Source organism: Metopolophium dirhodum, chromosome 1 (genome assembly GCF_019925205.1).
Source record: "Metopolophium dirhodum isolate CAU chromosome 1, ASM1992520v1, whole genome shotgun sequence".
In the NCBI taxonomy this organism is placed as follows: domain Eukaryota; kingdom Metazoa; phylum Arthropoda; class Insecta; order Hemiptera; family Aphididae; genus Metopolophium; species Metopolophium dirhodum.
Genome location: NC_083560.1, coordinates 132409708 through 132430923, shown reverse-complemented (window position 1 = coordinate 132430923; position 21216 = coordinate 132409708). Strand labels below are relative to the sequence as shown.

General features: G+C 28.9%; 2 protein-coding genes across 4 annotated transcripts; one reads left to right on the top strand and one right to left on the bottom strand.

Annotated features, from left to right (window-relative positions):
• Positions 1-678: 678 nt before the first annotated feature.
• On the bottom strand, positions 679-8924 carry LOC132936896 (cathepsin B-like cysteine proteinase 3). Of its 3 annotated transcripts, XM_061003701.1 has the most exons (7): positions 4035-4476; positions 3349-3615; positions 1800-1937; positions 1501-1695; positions 1298-1436; positions 1086-1208; positions 679-991 (listed from the first exon to the last, which is right to left on the bottom strand). In XM_061003701.1, exons 3-7 carry the CDS (start codon positions 1839-1841, stop codon positions 783-785), a joined length of 708 nt encoding a protein of 235 aa, XP_060859684.1. In that variant the 5' UTR covers positions 1842-1937; positions 3349-3615; positions 4035-4476; the 3' UTR covers positions 679-782. The 3 variants fall into 3 exon arrangements, with proteins under 3 accessions (XP_060859684.1, XP_060859683.1, XP_060859682.1); XM_061003700.1 differs by lacking the exons at positions 3349-3615; positions 4035-4476 and adding an exon at positions 8801-8924; XM_061003699.1 differs by lacking the exon at positions 3349-3615.
• A 6552-nt stretch (positions 8925-15476) lies between these two features.
• On the top strand, positions 15477-17414 carry LOC132953833 (venom peptide isomerase heavy chain-like). Its single transcript, XM_061026168.1, has 3 exons — positions 15477-15698; positions 15790-15933; positions 17202-17414. The coding sequence occupies exons 1-3, from the start codon at positions 15477-15479 to the stop codon at positions 17412-17414; spliced, it is 579 nt and encodes a 192-aa protein (XP_060882151.1).
• The last annotated feature ends 3802 nt before the right edge of the window (positions 17415-21216 follow it).

The following is a 21216-nucleotide window of genomic DNA, read 5'->3' as shown; positions in this document are numbered from 1 at the left end:
ATATTCACTCGATTTCTCATGTAGCGATTTTGTTATTTTGTTGCAATTCAAGAACGAATTACTGTAGATACATGAAAATTTCACCAAATGTTTATATTTTCATTTTAAATTTAAAAAATATTTTTGACTCTCTTTGAGCTATTTACGGACATAGTCAGTCTTACATTTTTTAGTTTTTTTTTCTATAAATTTAAATAAAATTGCATTAATTGTTGGCTAAATTTAATACAAGGCTCCTGATATATTGTTATTTGTTACAATAGCAGTTGATCAATATTAAAAAAACATTGGCAGTATAATTTTTTATAAGCATTTATAAAGTTCAAATTTTGGTAAAATTTATCAAATTTAAAAATTAATATATATTTTATAGTTCAAAATGTATAAAATGTTCAACTTTTATATCTAAGAATTGAAAATTAAAACAAGGTTCTCCGTAAATAGGTATATATAAATTACTTTATTCACAATAATATCATCAAATATACTTAGTGATATCATAACTGACTGATCGTTTTCGACTCGTTTTTCTTATACAATGATATTATATCATTGAATTCAAATTAAACACCATCCATTACAGTGACCCACTTGTCCACCTTTTGTTATTATTAAAATAATAGTAAATGTTGAATAAAAGATTATATTTTAATATTTATATTAATACAGAAGAACAAAAATAAATGTTTATAGGTAAGTATTTAAAAGATGAAATAATAAATTATAGTTGGATTGAAAAAAAAATACTATTATTATATTATGAGAATACAATAGATGTTATATTATACGTTTGGTACTCCTCCAGTAGTCCAGTTGTCGATTCCGCATTCATTTGTACCCCTTTTCATTTTGAAGGTTCCTTTTTCACCAAAACCATAGCCCCAAGCGGCGACCAACAACCAATAGTCTACACCATTTTCGACTCCCCATCCAATTAACTTAGAAGTGTGTTTTCCCACATAGGTTGCATTTTTAGATCTTTTGTAAACACCTGTAGCAGAGGACAAACCAAAGCCCGTTTAACACATCAAATCGTATAATATTTAAAGTAGAAAATATATGATTGGTGGTTACTATAAACTAACCTTTTATGGGATTATTTTTTTTATAATAAAGGTCAGTGTATAGATCAAATGTTGCTGCAATTGGACCGAAAGTTTGCACGTCCTTTTGAATAGAGTTGAATGTCAGTTTATACGCGTCTCTAGCTGTAATTATTGTAATAATCAATTAATATAAATAATAAAGAAATGACAATCACGTCAGTAAAATATCGTTAGCTACAATGCTGACTTACTCTTCACGTGATCATTTTTGAAATCGATCGTCTTGTCTCCGTAACAATGAGTGACGCATTTATCTTCGTACCTTCCTTTTCTTGGTGGAATTTGGGAATTTGGGAATCGGAAAGGTAGACGTCTATAAGGTTGACATCCCTATATGTAATGCAATAAATATAACAATTGTTTAATAATAAAACTAATTGATTTTAAAAATTACGTCGGTAATGTTATGGTCGCCACCGGAGACCACACCGTGACTTTTGAAGTACTCCCAAGCTTTGATCGGACCGTTATATTCATTTGTGGCACTCCGACAGCAGGCAATTAGCTGTTGGGCGGACAGGGTTCGATTGTATTTTCCGTTAGTCGCTACGCACATTCTATCTGCAAATGCATCGGTGGTGGCTAAAGCCTGTGGCGGGTCAATTACCAGTGAGATTATTATTTATTATTTTGAAAATAAGTTATATTTCAATTTTAACGCAGTGTTCTTGTCAAAAAAACTTGTGTATTTACCCAAGAATGTGAGTAGGTTCCTTGATTGTGAACTTCTCGCATCGTTTTACAGTGGGGCCACCGTTTTCTTGCGTCAAAATGTCGGTGAATGCGATCGCTGGATTTGCACTTGATTTTTAAACGGAAACCGGCTTTAACCTGTAATCATATTACCATACAAGTATGGTTAGGTAAGTATCTAGTTAGGTAAGTATGTCAGAGCAACCTAGAAAATGAAAATCAAGGGAGTCCAAAAGTCTAAGAAATGGCGACTATCAGCTTATATTTTTATATTAATATCTAATCATTTTCATTTTTAACTTAAATAATATAAAAAAAATTAAATACCTACTTGTTTGTCAAAAAAAATAACAAGTTTTCATGCAGAATATAAAATGTATTTTAAATTTTCAAATCTGAAAAAAGTGGACAAGTATGTCATTGTAATGGATGTGTTATTTATTATTTGTATTAAATGATTAATCATTGGATACGAAAAACGAGGTTGTGGGTTGGTAGGTGGGTGACTGCTTAGTGCTTTAGGGTCTTGTCGAATTCGATAAATAACTATTAAATATATAATATCGTAAAAATTATATAGGTACTCCTCAAAAAAAAATAATGTTACTAAACTTAATTGTTTTGTTATAAGTAGAGCATTTTGTTGGGAATCTTTTTTTAAAATTTCTTATCTTAGCTATGAAAATAAAATCTTTTATGAATATATGACTGAATAATAGTTTACAAATTTTAAAAAACTATCATGGTTTTAAATAGCTGAAAAAGCGTCGAATAGTTTGAAAATGTCACTGTTCATGGAAAATGCTGAAATAAATCGATGGTAAACATTTAATGAATCTACGGTTATTCGTTTTGAAAATACAACAAAAAATAAAAAACCAATCAATATTTTACCGCTGAATACCAATGTAGTAAAATGTATAAGTTAAAAAGCTCATAAAAAAATAAAGTTCCATTTGTACACTTATTTTTGTTTGTTAGAGGGAGAAAAACTTATGTGAAATCATCTATTAACCTTTTCAATCTTAGGTATGAAAGAAAAACTTTTATGAATTTCTAACTAAGTTATAATTTCTAACATTTTAAAAATGTTTCATGGCTATTAATAGCTGAAAAAGTTTCAAAATTGTTTAAAATTACTACCATGTATGGATAATGGTTGTTTTAACGTTTAGTAAAAATTTCAAGTATCTAGGTTCATTCGTTTTTAGGTTACAATAAATTATTAATTAATAAATAAAAAATATTTAATTAGAACCATTTCATACTAACGTATTGTTAATAATTTGGTTCCATTAACCGAGCATTTTCAATTTCATTAAATTGTATTTATAATATAATCTTTAGCGATTTAGAAAATTTTACTTTTAAAAAAATTGTCAATAATGATCGTATAATCATAAATGTTAGCTTAAAAGACGCGCCTTTACATTCTAAAACCATTTTAGTTAAAAAGTGACTTTTGAAAATAATTCTACTTAGAACCTTTTTATTCTAGACCCACGATGTAGGTACTATAAGATACACTATGTATATAATATACACTTACGTAGGTACGCACCTCGCGGGGTCTATAACGTAATATTATACTGCTTGCATATGACAACGAGTCTCAACTCTCAAGGGAAACGCCGGAGGGATGTCTACAATATAATACTTGTCCTGCCTGATTCACTGACTGATCGAAGTAAAGCTTGAACGATGATATCTCGAGGATTGCAATTTTCACGGTACCTTATTCGTACCACCATGTAAGTGTGCACTAAGAAAGCATTTTCCAAAATTCGCATTTTCCCAATAAAGTGAACGGGATCAGCTGGTAATAACATAAAAGTGCAAAGATTGATGCTATCCGCCTGCTTCCAAATTAATAAAGTCTCATTTCATGTACTAAAGATACAATTCATGAAATCCAATTTATGAAATCAGCCCTCGAAAAATCACCCAAAACAAAAAACAATGCAACTAATTAATTTATACACCAGTCTACTATACTTTTAGCCTTGGTGTTTGGGCTGCCGGCTATTCACTAGCATTTGGCCGAGCAGCTACTTAAGTGACGAGAAAATGGTATTCAAATTTGGACGGGATAGGTGACCGATATATATAATAATAACACTATCGTTGTGATAATAATAATAAGGCGTGTATTGCAATACTCGAAAACAATAATAAAGAACAAATAATAATATTGATAGGCGTAGATAACAATAATGACAATAGATAAAATTTTACCGGCCGGCACAACGGCCGCGGTGGGGCGGTGTATCGGCGGCGGCTGAGCCAGCTGCGGCGACGATGGCGACGACAAGCAGGTGACAAGCTGTTGGCGGCGGCACCGGACGACAGCGAGTGACCTGATTACGTAATACGCTATACGCAAGTTACGTGATCACGGCACCGAGCGTGGCGTCACACGAGGGATAACACCACAGTACCATACGTATAAACAATAATAATAGCACGCCGTACGAAATAATAATCGACACACAGCGAGGAATATAATAACACAACATAAATCGCACCACACGCGGTGGCCGAACGACGGACGGTCGCGACACACGTACGGTGGGCTCGCCTGGAGCGTACAGAGAGGACTAGTATAAAGTTGCCGGCAGCGATTCGTCCGGAACCCGGTGTCCGCATAGATAATATAAGAATGGATAGGACATGACTATACCAGTTCCATATGGGGCCGTGTGCTTTTTTGGGGAAGAGAGAACGTAAAGAGAGAAAGACGATATGGGGCTTTTTAAGGTTATGTGCAAAACTATTTTATTAAATAATAATGATGACATGATAGTCAGTTATATTTAGATATTTGTCAGTTTTTATTTTGATTGTTGTGCCACTTGTGTCTGGAAAATTACTCTAAACTTTGTTAAATATTTAAAATATTTATTATTATTTATCAATTATCATATCAATATTTGCCCCATATAACCTTAAAAATAGTATCACTAAAGTTTCATGTGATAAGTTCTTATGTCCTATCCATTGATTCTTATATTATCTATGGGTGTCCGCAGTCCGAGCGATGCGCCGTCCGTCTCGCGGACCGGTTGCCAACTGCTGCACAATAAACGGCGGCAAGTTTGAACACTTGGTAATTGATGTGAAAGTGAAAATCTTAGGACCGGTCAACGCAATAATATCAACTTATGTATAATAATTGCCTTTATATATTGATATGCTTTTTATTACTTATTACATGTATTATACCTATGTATCTATTCTATTACTTTTAGTGTATTGATGTTATATCGAAATTACTAATTGATATCTTTGTAAAACTGCCGTCAGGCGTTGGAATTATAAAATAAAATATAAATATAACCAAACATAACCGAAAAAATGCACATTATTCTAGAATCTAGATTCTTTACCCGGCATTGCCTTATACCGATAATATTAGTAATCAGTAGTTATCACAGGTGTTGAATGTTGATGTATTGTCTAGACAAATAATTTCAAATATTATATAATTACTTAAGTACCTTCCAATTTTTAGTGTCCACGTCAATTTCATTATTGTTATCGTCTGATAAAAATTTTGTTTGTTCTGTTAAGTAAGTACTGATCAAAAATATGACAGTAAAGAATATTATCCCAGCCATGATGTTGATTATTAAACGCACAACTAATATCCCAAATAACAACAGTATATTATTATAGAGCTCACTACACATAACTAAACTAAATGAGACCGGTTCTTACCTTTTTTAAGTACCTATTTCCCCGTATCTTACTGCAGAGCTGTTTGATTATTTCGATTAGACATATTATTATTAATAAAACTTTAATAGTCCACAAACAAATTAATGTACTACGGTTATCGGCCCGTTTTATGTTTGTGCATAAAAAATGTACACCTGTTAGTCACAACTGACAAAATACAATTAACGAAATATCGAATTCGATAACTTATGTCCAAAAATAGCTTATATCGCATTTTCGAAAATTTCGATTTTTATTAATGTTTTTTTTTTTAAACACTTAAAATCAAAAATTCACAAATTATTTTGTTGTTAAACTACTGTAATACCTACTTTATTGAATATTTGTATAAGATTGTTGATTTTTAAACACCTAAAATTCTAGTTTTTCTGTTATGATTGTATGAACTTATAGAAGACTTTTCTATAAATTTGTGATGGTGTCTAAAATTCTTTTTTTCATTAGAAGACAGCAGCTAGTACAACTCAAAATATGTTTTTGTTATAGAGTAGCATTTGGAACTGTCGACCAAGAACAAAAGTTACATATTTTTTTTAATGACTTATTTCGAGACTTATTTCCTTCTTTTACTCATCACGAAAACATCTGTGAACATCGTGCTTCTTTTTGTCCATATTAATAACTTAATAAGTTATTAGAAATTGTGCTGGAATATTAGTATTTATTTATTTATTTATAGTTTATGGCCATATAAGTAATATGCTAATAAGTAATAATTTTAACTCACAGATTAAGACTTATAATAGGCGTATAGTTATTAAGTAGGTAATTACAACTAACAACGTTGAACGTCTGAATCTTAGTAATGTCCAACAATCAAAAGGTATGGACAATAAGAAATATTAATAAACAAAATAACAATGCGATTTTTGTTTTTGGTGTAACTCTAAAACAAATGACAGATACATGCAATTTTGACTGAATGTTTATATTAAAATTTTCAAAATATTTTACATATTTTGAGCTGTATACAGACATTTTGAGTTTCCTTTTTTTTTAGTTTTTTATTCTATAAATATCAATTTGTTTGGTAAAAAATCTTGAAAATTTAATATAATCATAGTTCGAAAAATGAATAATACTATTAATTTACAGTGTTCGGATTAAATAAGTAGTTTTTTTTATCTAGATAAAGATAAAGATAATGCAACTCTAATGTATCTAGATAAAGATAAATACTTTTTTATCTAGATAAAAAGATACATTTTTTTTTAAAATGGGTTTTAAATATAGGTATATTTTAGTTGGGCACTAGGTACATAATAATGATATAAATAAAAATAATTACATTATTTATAAACCATAAACTTGGTTTGAGAATCTGTATAAATATTTAAATGCGTTTGTACAATTTTGCGATTTTTATCAATAAAAAATGTATCTAAATGAATTCGAGGGACGGAGTGGCCGAGCGGACTAAGGCGTCGGCTGCGACGCAGTTGACCCGAGTTCGATTCCTCGGCTATGGGTGGCATTTGTCCACGACTTGTCCGAAGAACAAGTGCCGCCATCCCCCACCCGGGCATGACAGATACCTACGGGTGCCCACTTGAAAATCTGCCAAAAACTACACACACGTGTTTACCAACCAACAGTATCCTCCCCTACAAATAAAACAAACAAACAGCTAATGGCCATAGTTGCCGGGCTTAATGACCAAAAAAAAAAAAAAAAAATAGATGAATTCATTTAGATGAGTAATAAAAAAATTATCTAAGATGAACGTTTAGATACCTTGTAACTATTTATCTAGATAAGATAAAAGATGAACAAATAATTATCTAGATATTCATCTAGATAAATTTATCTAGATAAGTCCGAACACTGTTAATTTGTTAATTATTTTATTAATACATTCAATATTAGTTACTGTGCAGGTAAATAAAATATGTGATGCTAACTAATATTATAATATATATCATTCAAATTTAAAATATTAAATATTATAATGGCTGACAATAATTAAAATTTGAAAATGAAAATGAAAGTAACCGTTAATATATAGATTAAATTTCCACCGAATTTACATATTCGAATTTTCGTAAAATTTTTTGAAATTGAAAATTCACAAATTATTTTAAAAAGTTATATTATGGTACATTTTTATAGCTAAGGATTGAAAAGTTGAATCAAGGTTCATCTAAGTAGTTCATATAGTTACCAAAAATCTAAAAAATATATAAACACATTTTTTAAAAATATATATTGGTAGGTATGTTAAAATAAAAACAATAACTGATTGCAAACTATTGTGTAAGAAGTTATCCCAAAATTGATTACAATTTGTTTTGTGGAGCACAGGGTAAAAAAATTGGCAATAATAACTATAGTTGGATAATTTTTTGTAACAATTTATTTAAATATATCAAACAATATGTTAAGTTGAGAGTACTAAAATGAATTAGTTAAAAAATTATAGTTACACCAACTTATTTTATAGTAATTTCAACTATATAAAATAGTATCTCAAGTTTAACCATATAAAATGGTTGTTATAAAAATAATGAATAATTACAGCAATTACCTGTAATCAATGTTAAAATAATTGCAACGATTAAGCTAACATAGTAATGTCAAATGTCAACCATTCAATTTAGTACAAGCACCTATTGAAGTACATATTATTATATAGGTACCTTATAGTTAAAATAAAAATTCATAATTTTTTAACTATGAAAAAACTTACACACTTTTGTGATTTTGATGATTTTGTCAACATTTGAACTTTAAATGCTCATAAAAAAAATAATGACTATATAATATTATCTTTAATGATATTTTTAAGCCAAAATTAAAGGCGGGCAGTGGCTCTAATGATTGGATTTTTCATACATTTAGACCTTTAAGCTGTCGAAAAATAAAGTAGGTCCCTACCCACATATTCCTTTTGAGAAATTAAGTAATTTCGTTTGGAACCGTAATACATACATTTTAAAAATACCCAAAATCTATAAATCATAGAAATTAGAATAGAAGCTAACGAATTCAATTTTTTTTAATCAGAAAAATATTTTTGATGAAATATTGTGCTTGTGCGTACGTGTGCTATATTATAATGTAGTGGCCTCGTCATCCCACAGCTGGGTGATAACTGATAAGGAATCCACACTCACATTAATTAATAATAATTTACGACTAACACAACGACCGCGGGTGGCCACGACAAGATGATTAATTGTCTAAATATTGCCCCTTAAACAATAGCTTCTAAGAGTCGCCTTAACATATAATTAACATTAACTCACATTATTATACATACTTACCTATAGTACCGTAGCTCCACATGAATAAAATTATTTTGTGAATCCGTAGCTCCACATGGACCGTATTTCTGCACGGTCGAAAAAATGCACCGTAGCTCCACATTGTAAAAATATTTTTTAGCACCAAATTCCGCATGCCATACAATTGTTTGAAATATCTTAAACAGAAGAGCTTCACATTTATCAATAAACCTATTAACATATATCTACATACATGTAAAACCATATTGAAATTAAACTATTATATCTGCAAAGCCATATTCTAATCATTATTGGGTACCGATTAATTGTCCATGTCTACGCATGTTGTATCTACGTGTATATTGACTATGTCCTGGAAATATCATGATTAAAAACATATCAGTAAATATATGTAAATGTCAGTGCTATTTTGTATAGTCAAAGAAAAAATGTATATTATTAGTGAAAAATAAGTTTAAGTATTCTAATTATACTGAGTTGAAATCCTGGAAAATCGGATGGAAATGCTTCATAAAGTCGTGTATAGCAAAATTATTTACAATTAGCATTGGCCACATGTTTTTTTTTTTTACTAGAATCAGTGTTTGAAAACACTGAAACTAACATAGTTATTCGAAAAATTATTAGCAATTTGAGAATTAATTTTGAATTTATAAAAAAAAAATTAAATTATATAATGAAAAAAAAAAAATGACAAGTATGAATATATAAAATGTTTAGCCTCGTTAAACAATGTATAAATGTATTATTATAATATGCGGCTAGTACTATACAACAACTAACAAGCTTTTTTTTTTCTATTAAAATGTTTATATTATTTAATATTTTTTGATATGACTTTACTGTTAAGCAGTTTTCCATAAGAATATATTTCTAAAATGTTTATATTACCTATTATTATTTGATTTATGCGTATTTTATGAAATTTAATTTTAAAAATATCTTTAGCGGAGTTACGGTTAGAAAAAAAAATTGTGTGGTGGACTTACAGTGCTATTTTATAAAACACGGTGCTCCCGTTTAATCAAGTTAATCCAGACTTCTAAATATTATGTACTTCAAGATTTCTTTATAAACAATTGGTATGAATTGGCCAATTTAAATTTGCTTTTAAAACTAATTTGTTATTATTATTTATCATATTATATTATATATTATAATATTATCTATGTTTTTGTACAATTTATTATTATTTGATATATTTTATTTATATAAAAAGTATAGATAACTACCTATCAATTACCTATTATAAGATAAATTATAATGACAAAAGTCAATATTTTTACTAATTAATTTGGCAAAACATAAACTACCTATATGACGTGTGAAGTGAATTATTTAAATTGTTGTTAATAATTTACCAACCTACTGAATTTTACACTCTTTAATAGGTATAAAAAATATTTTATTATATTTTCTATGGTTTAGACCTTGGTTTTTTTTTTATTTATCTTTAAGCCCGGCAATTTTTGCTATTAGCTTTTTGTTTTTTTTTTTTTGTAGGGGAGGATACTGTAGGTTGTGCTAAACATGTGTGTTTTGAGTTTTGGCAGAATTTTCAAGTGGACTCCCGTAGGTATCTGCCATGCCCGGTGGGGGGATTGCGACCTCTCTCTCCAGACTGCATTACGAAAAGTGCCGCCCGAGGCCGAGCTTCGAACCGGCAACGGTGCGCATCGCAATCGACACCTTAGTCATCTCGGCCATTCCGTCCCCTTTATTATAGTTTGTTTATATTTATATCACACTGGTACTTTACCTAGTGAGTAGTACTTAATATATATGTACAATAAACAATTATTGTATTGTAAAATATATGTGAACATATTATTATGAAGGTACTTATACAGGCTAACGCAGTTTTTTTTTAAATTAGATGATATTACATGTACGTTTTAGCATTAAATATATTTGAGTTAATCTAATACTAAAATGTACATGTGATTACAACTTGATTATATATCTAAAATTGTGTAACACCCATTATGTACATAAATTTATTAACACAAATGCAAATGATATCAGAAGGCATACGTTTGCAGTTAAATCCAAATCAAAACGTACTTACTGATTTCAATGTTTTGAATAAGTTCATTTAAAACACAATAACAATTACGAGAAAACTTTTTTTTTGTGTTCAATAGTTTCCTTTTTTACAATATATTATAACATACCTTCTATAATTTTAATGTCTGAACAATTATTATTTTGTGTATGATCAAAATAATCATTTATAAACAACTATAATCGAAAACATTTATAAGAAAATAAAATATTTTCATTGGAATATTTCAAGAAAAGTGAAATTTCAAATTTCAATAAATTTGAAATTCAGAACCCTACTATAACTGAAAAAAATATTCAGATGGTATTCAACGAAACAATGAAGTAATATCAGTAAGTATGTGAATACATTTATTGTATAGTTTCAAAATGTATCTTTTAATTGGGGCCTGGCGTGTGGTAATGTGGTTAGCCACTAATGTGTGCTGCGGTCAAGCATCGTCCAGCGTGGGTAATATCCCAAGTTCTTAGTGAAGAATCTTTCCACACGTGTATCAACCATAACCCCCCACACACCCATATTTGACCATGTTGCAACTTAAAAAAAAATCTTTTAATCGTATTTAATTTTTATGATGTTCTTACTTTTAATGTTTCTAAACTAAATGGATTGTAACCATATCCATTGTAGACTCAACTTGGTGCAGAAACTTCACATAAATAGGTATACAGGAACACAACTATTGCGTAAACGTAACAAAACCATATAGGTAGCTGTCATAGCTTGTTATAAGTACCTACTTATAACATAATTACATTTACAACTTCAAGGAAGAGTGGTTAAGTAGGAAAATTAAATTGCAACGCATTGTTGTAATAGCCAATAGGTACGAATACGATATAGTATCTGTGATTCGATAAAAAGTTTTGTAAAATGCATCAAAAAATATTTCAATGATAAATAATTAATTAATGACACCACTTATTTAATATTAATTTTATAATAATTAAACAGACTAAATAGTAAAATATTAAAATGTGATTGCGGACATATAGGTGATTGGGTGGCGGTGCGGTGGAGCTTTCGTACACTGACGCGTGGCTCATATTATATTACCTATACCTTTGATTAAATATACAATATATTTATATTTAATTAATGCCTATACTAAAGTGAATCTGGAATCTCACAGTCGGGATGGCTATAAATTAAAATATAGTACAATTTACACTTAAAAATACATTGTTTCTACAGCGTGTTACACCCAAAAGAAGTTGAACCATCACAAAAACCTATGTAGAAATTATAGCAAAACATTGCCGTGTCAGCTAGTCCTCACATAGATAAAAGAACAAGCATGTTTTATGTACCAATTTTCTGTCGATATTATTGAACTTTGTTTTAATTTTTTTTCACAGATTGGTTCCAATTACTTTCCTGAATGTCACAACGTCACCCAATTTTTAATTTTTTTTTGTCTGAGGGGGTGTATTGTATTTATATGTTACGGTTTTTAGCGTGTCATTTAAATAGTTAAGATATGATTTTTTTTCACAAAGTTGTTCCAAATACGCCTCCGAGTGAATAATTATTTCCAATTGTATTGTTACTTAAAAAATGCAAATACTGTTGTTAAAGAAACCAAGATTTTATTCGTCGTTTTGATAACTGAACTGTAATCCGTTTTTATGTTTAAAATATAGCTTTAATCTCTGTTGTTTGCGAGAAATGTACATGGACCGATTATACGCAATCTGTCGTAAATAAAGACTGGCCGAAGTCATAAACTACAGATTAATGTAAATTTTGTTACATACCGATATATTTTTAATATTATATACATTAGAGTTATATAGAAAACAACTATCACTTAATTTTTATACCACGTCATGGACGACTATCTGAATTATATTATAATTGCGTTATCGTTATCGAAAACATGTAGTTACAATTTTTACATTACTATAACGATTAGTTAAAATGTATTGTCTTTCTGACTTTATCTAGTCTCAGGATACGCCGATATACGTAGTTTAAGTGTGTTCAATTTTTCCCGGGTGGAGTCAGGTGATACACAACATAAATTATCATTTATAAACATAACATATTATGTTATTATTTTACCATCAATAGGAAATAAATAATAATATTACATTTTATGCATAAAAACAAGAAATTGTAAAATCACAAAAAAAAATATTGCAAATTTGAAAAATAAGAGTTTGTTTTTTGATTTAGAAAAAATTATTGCATACCATTATTTTTGTGCGGGTTAAATAGGAATTATGTAAAGTGTAGTGTTTATAGAAGATATTATATTAGTCAACAATTCAGCCATGCAGACTGCAATTATAGCGAACACCTCATGTTCTATTGTGTAGGTATTGGAGATATCTATTATCTATTATCTTAGATACTGGACTTGATATAAAACCGTTGTAGTCAAATATTGTGGAAATAGTTTACAGACAAAACATTTTCGGTTTTACGTGTCTAAGATAATGTTACGTGCTGCACTGCTGTCCCTTCAGGGATCCAGAATGATGATGAATTGAAATAAAATGGTAGTCAAGTTAGAGTAGTAAATGCAATGTTATTTATTAAAACAGAATAAATGTATAATATCGTCGTTTGTCGTGCAGAATATGGCTGAGTGTGGAGTTTATTAGCTCTTGTTGTTAACGGTCCAGGTACATCTGATTATGCTGTGATCCTGGCGTCCCTATATACGATGTCAGTTAGGTTCCTTTGATCTGGTTGGCGCGTGGACCTAGGTGCCCTTGAAGTTGTTATTCTCACAGCAAATGAAACTGCAATTTCGTAATGGCAGTTATGTTATGCCCGCTCAGTTTGATTAATTGTTAAGTGCATTTAAGTGGTTTGCCGAAATTTTCTTTATATGGAATATTTTGCAACTACGAGAACATAACATCTCAAGGAGAAACGCTTCTGCCCTGAGTAACCATTATAATATACCAACACGTGAATTGATTACCTATACATATTATATATTAGTACGTAAAGCTATTCTTTAAAATAAGTTTCAAGATGAAAGCGTCATTATTCATATTATGTACGATCTTAACAGTTTTACAGGTAATAATTGCATTTTAATAATATATGATAAAATTATGTTAACATACCTAATATAATATTTTACACGAAAATAAATACATTTTTACTGAACCACTGAATTCACCCAATAAAATATATTTTATAAACCAGTTGTAAACAATTATACAGATAACACTTCGCTAAAGGGATTTTTCCCTCCACATAGAAATGGATCCGCGTTAGACAAATTTCTGTTTTTCTATTCTTATGTAAAAAAATTAATTTAATTGTACTTAAACGTACTGAGAGGTCAATTTTGTCAATTTTGTTCTCTATTTAACTAATTTTAACGTTAATTTTATGTGTAGTTAAATTAATTTTCTAATATCTTATTTAACTTATAACTTATCCTAACATCTGTACATTTCTGTATTGCTAATATTTTTCTCAAAAGCCGTATGTGGTTTATTCTAATAAATACAAAATAAAATAAAATAATAGATAAAATATTGAATAAAAAACACAAAATATAATACTATGTATAATAAATATGTAAACCAATAAACTTACTTTTGTTCAGAATTTAAAATAGTTACCACCCCGTGAATGGTATTTTGTTTAAGGCACCCGGTGCCGAATGTCATTTTGTCCTCAAAAATACACTATAAATGATACCACCTTGTAAAATTAACCAAATTTCATATTTTTTTGTTAATTACTAGAGGGAAATATTATACAATTTGCATCAATCTCTGTTTTTCAATATTTCATTCTCAAACTTTATAATATGTCTAAAAGAATACAAGATCAAAAGCAATTTTTATAAATTTTTTAATACACTCATTTGAAAAAAAATACAAAATCAGAGATCGATGCGGGCTGTAGGAAATCTTCTTCTTTCAAAATCCGACAATTATACAAAGCCTGAGAGTTATTTCCGTGAAGTCATTTTTTTCGATATAATACAGCTGATATTTACGGAATTAAAAACCTCGAAAACCATATTTCCCCGGAACGTATATATTCGGAAGTTTTGTAAAGTGTTCATCTTAAACCCCTTGAAGAAACGATGGTGAAAACCTATTAATTGAATTTAGGGGGAAAATATGTGGTCAGATTAATTTTATGTTTTGTGTTAAATTTATTTTATGATGATCTTGTGTTAATTATGAAAAGTATTGCTTTGTGATATTTTTGTGATAAAATCAATTTACTGATGTTGTTAAGTTAATTATGAAAAAGTTAGTGCATTGAGATGTTTTTGTGATGGTTTTGTGTAATGTGTACTGGAATATATAACCAATATATCACTCAAACTACTGGAGAAATACTGCCGACTGGATCAAATATTCTTGCAACAGTGCGTTTGGTCATGACTTATGACTCATGAGTGTATCCACAAACCGCAATGGATTTCGGAGTCACCTTTTCTAAAAGGTAAGTATTTCTACCTAGCGGCTAACAATCTGTTATTATACATTTTCAATACAGCTGTGTAGTTGTCATGATAATTGACAACTATAAATATTTATAATACAACCTTTTGAGGTACAAAAATATTAATAATATGAATGCAAAGTATTTTAATTATTTTAAGAAACAATGACTTTCTCAAAAATCTTATTATTGTTGATTATGGTGGCATTATTTGAACATAACTCAACTGTATACATCCATAATGGACTTATATTCAACGGCACATTATTTATTCCCAAAGATTATCCGTACGTAGTGTCTATACGAATAAAGCTACAAAAAGACACAGACTATAATATTTGTACTGGCTCATTGCTAAACAAATTTTTGGTATTGACAGCTGGTCATTGTTGTTATAGACACCAAGCTAATAAAATACAAGTAAGTATGACTTCGTTGAATTTCAATTGTATTTAATTACCTACAAAAACATTTCAATCCTTAAGCAACTAATTTATAAATGTCAAAATAGGTATGTCAAGGATCAAGGTATAAGGATCAAAACTATGATCACGAAACTGACTGGCATAATGTTTCCAAAATGTACGTACACGAAAAATATGATCCAGGTATACATAACCAAGAACCTGAACATGATGACATCTGTTTGTTAAAAGTATACACCTATTACCCACATATTTTTGTTAAACTAAGATTATTCCTGTGTATCTTTTTTAATTTAAATGACACCAATTTTGTTACTTTTGCCAAGTGTAACTCCTAACCATCCCATAATGCAAATTGTTCAATTAAGTTCATCAGAACACTCAACCCCCCACTAATCATAACAATTATAGTTACACCTATGCTCAAACTCCTCATTTGTAGTAATAAATTTGTAGAAATAAGTAATTGCTATATAAATATTGTCAGATTTAAATTGTTGTTCATGAAACCAAATAATTTAATTTTAATTTTTTACAAATTGTTTATTTTCCGTAAATAATCTATAATAATACACTTTATTGTTTTTTAGTCTATTATAAAGTATCTTAATCTAAACTAGGTACTTCATACATATTCGTAGACTTCAGTATTAATATATGGGTATTAAAATTATGGTACTTATTTTAAAGGACAGTACCTACTTATTTTTGAAGACATGTCCTATTGTCCTAAATAAATTGAAGAAGAACACCAAAAAGTACTTATTTTAAAAGATGTAACAATTCCAAATAGAAATTTAAAAATAACCTAATTACTTATTAAATTCATAACATTTTTAATATTTTTAATTAATCTAAAAAATATAAAAAATATTGATATTTGTTCCTTTTATAAGTTAATTGTTTTTAAATATATTAAATTTTATTTAACATTTAGTAGGGTTAAAATGTGATAATATGTCGAAAATACTCAAGTTTTTAAATTTTTTTTATGACGAAATGTGTTATTAATTGTTTAATAATTTTAAAACGGATCAAAATAAGTACTTAAAGATATGCATAGATCTCAAAAATATTTGTTCTTTTTATAAATTAGTTATTAAATATACCTATTAAATTGTATTTCTTATTAAGTAGATAAGTTAAATTTGTGGGTTAAAAGATGATAATATGTAAAAAAGTTTTTGAATGTTTTCTCTATTAAAATTTTATTATTTATTCAATTGTTTTGTTATGAAAGTCACAATATTTAAGTCAAAGAATAAATAGGTGCATTTTTCAAATAATAATAAGATTACAAATTTTATTTATAAAATGTTGTGTTAGTCTTATGATTGAAAATGAATAAAGGTTGTTTAATTTGTATTATATTTTATATCTATACATACTATAATAATATGTTGTATTCTAAGACCTATGGGCTTTGTACTTTTTTTTTTTAAATATCTGGTCACTATAATTATAATTCATAGTTAGTTATACATAAATTTTAATTTAGGTAGCAAAAACATTTCCGAATATCACGAAATTTTCGAAATTTGGTGGTTCGCCTAATGATTTTGCCAATGGCAAAAAGTTGAGTTGTACAATAATTGGATTTGGTTCAATAGCTGATGCCCGGGATAGCTCATCTGATAATGGTTTGTTTGGTAGGATCACCACCGTTGATGTCTTACATGGTGAAAAAGCTTGTTTAAAACCCTCTCCGTAATATTGACGTATATAATATAATTTATAAACTGCTATACCTATAATCTATATATCAAATAGATTAATTAAAAAAGCATGGGAACAACATTTATGTGTGATGGCGGGTGATTCAAGAACCTGTGAAGGGGACAGTGGAGGTCCGTTGATTTGCAAAAATTTGCAATATGGAATTGGCTCTTTTAAGTATGCCACAGATGGATCGGATAATACAAACTGCAGCTATCGAAATGTACAGGTAGTTTATGTGTACCTTAAATATCATGAAAAATGGATAAAGAATAAAATAAAATTAATTGAGAAGGAGAAAAAAAAAAGAAAACGAAGTTCTGGGAATTTGCTTAAGCCACGTCATTACTCATTGTATATAATATTAACAATATTATTGTGTAATATGTTTACTTTTATTTAAAATTAATATTAAAGTAACACATTTTTTATAATAGAGAATCTTGTTAGTTTACATATTTACGGACGCATGTAAGATCCCGAAAATTAATTGTATGGACAGTAATAGTACCTATACTTAGTGTTGTGGGCCAAGAACCACCATGAAAAAAAATTTATCAGTGTGATCAAGTGAAAATGTAAAAAAAATATGTGCAGATTATAATAACTGTACAATAATTGATTATCTTTGTGGTGTTGCATACAATTTTCAATTGCAAATATAAATACTACATGTACCTTCATATTTTGTGTATAAAGACCAGGAGTTTAACATTCTGTACAGTATAATATTTTGTTTAAGTTAAAAGATAACCATTGTAGGTACCATTAATAAATATGTTTTGTCAACTAATTGTAATTGAACCACTACTGCCTACTTGTCTACTGTTATATCCGTCCCACCTATCTACCCACACCTAATCATGGGGAATTATCTTTATAATTTCAAAAAATAACTGACAAGCAACAACATCGCGTTTGTGCCAGATGCCAATAAATGATAGACAGTACTATTTTAAATCGCGCTAAAGTCCAATGTCCATGATTATAAGTTCTTTATAATCCTAGGTACCTACCTAACTAATTATACTGGATAGCCGATTTGGTCGGCCCGTAAACCAAAACCATAAGTTCTCTATATTGGTAGGTATCGCATGCAAATTGCAAAGTAAAATTTAATAGTTGAAATTTTTTAAGAATTATTTAATAATCGTGATTAAAAATAAATTATTTGCAGGAGATATATTGTCAACCTCAATATAGGTTTGTAACCTAACTAGTTTGTAACCTAACTTAGACCTACTTTAATCTAAGTTAATTACAGATTTTTAATATTATTATTATTATAACAAGAATCAAATATTATTAGGTACCTATTACCTTAGTCCTTAGCCGCCTAATAAAGAATCCAAATTAATGCTATTGTAAGAAAAGTACGATAGGAAAAGTATAAAATAAAAAATAAATGTCCAAAGCTAAAAAAGTAAGAAGGGTTATGAATTTAAACTCCTAAATTCATACTTTGCATGCGATACCAACCATTAAGTATAACCTATATGGTTGCGGACACCGACACCACAAACCTCGTGACCAATCGTCTCACCGTCCAACACATACTTTGGACTTCATTTTTTTTCGACATCGATCACCTCGCCATGATGGGCTAAGGGCAACGATGGGCCACTGGTGGCCAAGACAAAACCAGGCATGGAGTCGTCACAAACTGTCGGTCGTTGCAGTAATTATATTCTCTCCCTGTCCCCCCCATTTACACAAGCACATACAATTTTATACCATGATGTTTTTCCGGTAACCCTGTGAGGGCGAACCATGAATGATATGGTGCGTCGCCCAGGGTTACCACCTTTTAGTGTCAAAAATACGGGACACATATTTTTTTTTGACAATATTAAGTTTGATTTATTAACATGCCAATGAAATAAAATATTGTTAATTTGTATAGCTCCTTAAAATTCAAAATAATAATATATTTATGGCTCTTTATTTTATTATGTATTCAAATTCTTATGGAATACAAAATTAAGTTGGCCTAAAAAAAATTCTAACAGATGTATTTTTAAATATTAACAATAACATAAATATTAAGCTCTCACTTGTATAATAATATATTATAATACCTATACAAACTAAATACTATTGTTAGATTAACAGACAATATAACATAGATAAAATACGATAAAATTTTAAATTTTGGAACAAATTATAATAATTGTGTTTAAAATTAAGAATAATATGAAAAATTAATTATTGTAATTAAAGTTTTTTATTTAGTTTTAAAAGAATATTTTTGGTTATTTGATACTGCTTTAAGTAAGTCTTCATCTAGCTTTATTTTTTCAATAAAATCTGAACAGTTTTCTTCAAAGTGCAGGCTTATTTGAAGTTCGAACTTGATAAGTTCTACCTTACACCGGTTCCTTTCTTTTGACCACTTTTGATTCATAATAGAAAAAACTCTTTCAACATAAGCATTTGATGGTGGAATACTTAACACATATGAAACTAAAAGAAATCTATTTTTGAAATTTTCTTTTGTACCACTTGAAAATATTTTTGTCCACTTAAAGTACACATTTTGCTCTATACTATAAACATTATTTAAAATAGGTTTTATTATGCAATATTCATTAAAAAGGCCATCTAAAGAAATATTTTCTAATTGTAATGTCTTAACAACTTTCACTAAATCGTTGTAGGAAATTTCATTGTTTAATTGTAAGCATTCAATCACTTTAAAAATGTTGTCATCTGAGAAGTTAAACCACTTAGATAAATATGTATTATTAATATTTATATAAAATTGCCCAAAGATTTTCTTATACTTTTCATATTTGTTTGCTTTTATATGTTGATTGCATGAAATAAAATGTGCTCCAAAAAATTGTTGCTTCAATCTTTCTGTGAGATTAGTTTTTAAATAATCCATAATTTCATACAATTCTGTAGCAGATGTGTCCATATTCTGTAACCGTTTACTAGTTTGCTGAAAAATTTGAACCACATTTGCACAAAAAGTTAAATATATATAGTTTTTAGTATAAAGATAATTGTCTTGCTCTGTATCAGTATCTGCATTTATCGACAGTAATTTTTAAAGAATTTTTAGACATTCGTCTCCTATTGATATAAAATATGATATTAAGGCTGGATAAAATTTTAAAATTTTGTCAATTACTGGAGCAAGAGATAACCACCTAGTTGGTACATGTTTTACCAGTTCTTCCCAATCAACTTGAGCAAAATCAAAAAAACTTTTTAAATTTTCTCTTCTTGAAGCAGATGAAGAGAAATGACTATATATTTTTAATACTACTGTCTCTACATCAAAGTCTAATTTTTGTAAATCATGTTTAAATGCATTGTTAACCATGTGAGCCAAACAACCAGATTTAATTAATTTATTGTTTTCATTATGCCTATTTGCGTATTTGCGTGTCGCCTGTGGCAGTGTAGCCGGGGGGCTTCGGCAACCGGTTTTTATCTAAGTTGTAAACTTGTATCCACGGACTACGACATAGTAGTATTATATAATATACATATATATATTATGATATTATCTTAGTCCGTCGTTATAACTATAGTTAATAATGTAATTATATAAACAGTCCGTGATAGTCTATAAACATTAGACGATCATAGTCCACACTCTACAGACCAAAATAAACCAATAACTGCATTAACTGCAAATATCCATTCCCAGAATAGTACATTGCGGGCTACGGGCTATGGAATGCGATAACGGGCAATAACTAATAAATAATAATTAATAACACAATCGTTATTTCATATTTGTACATGCTATTTAAAAATTTCATTTTTCATAAACTATAAACTTT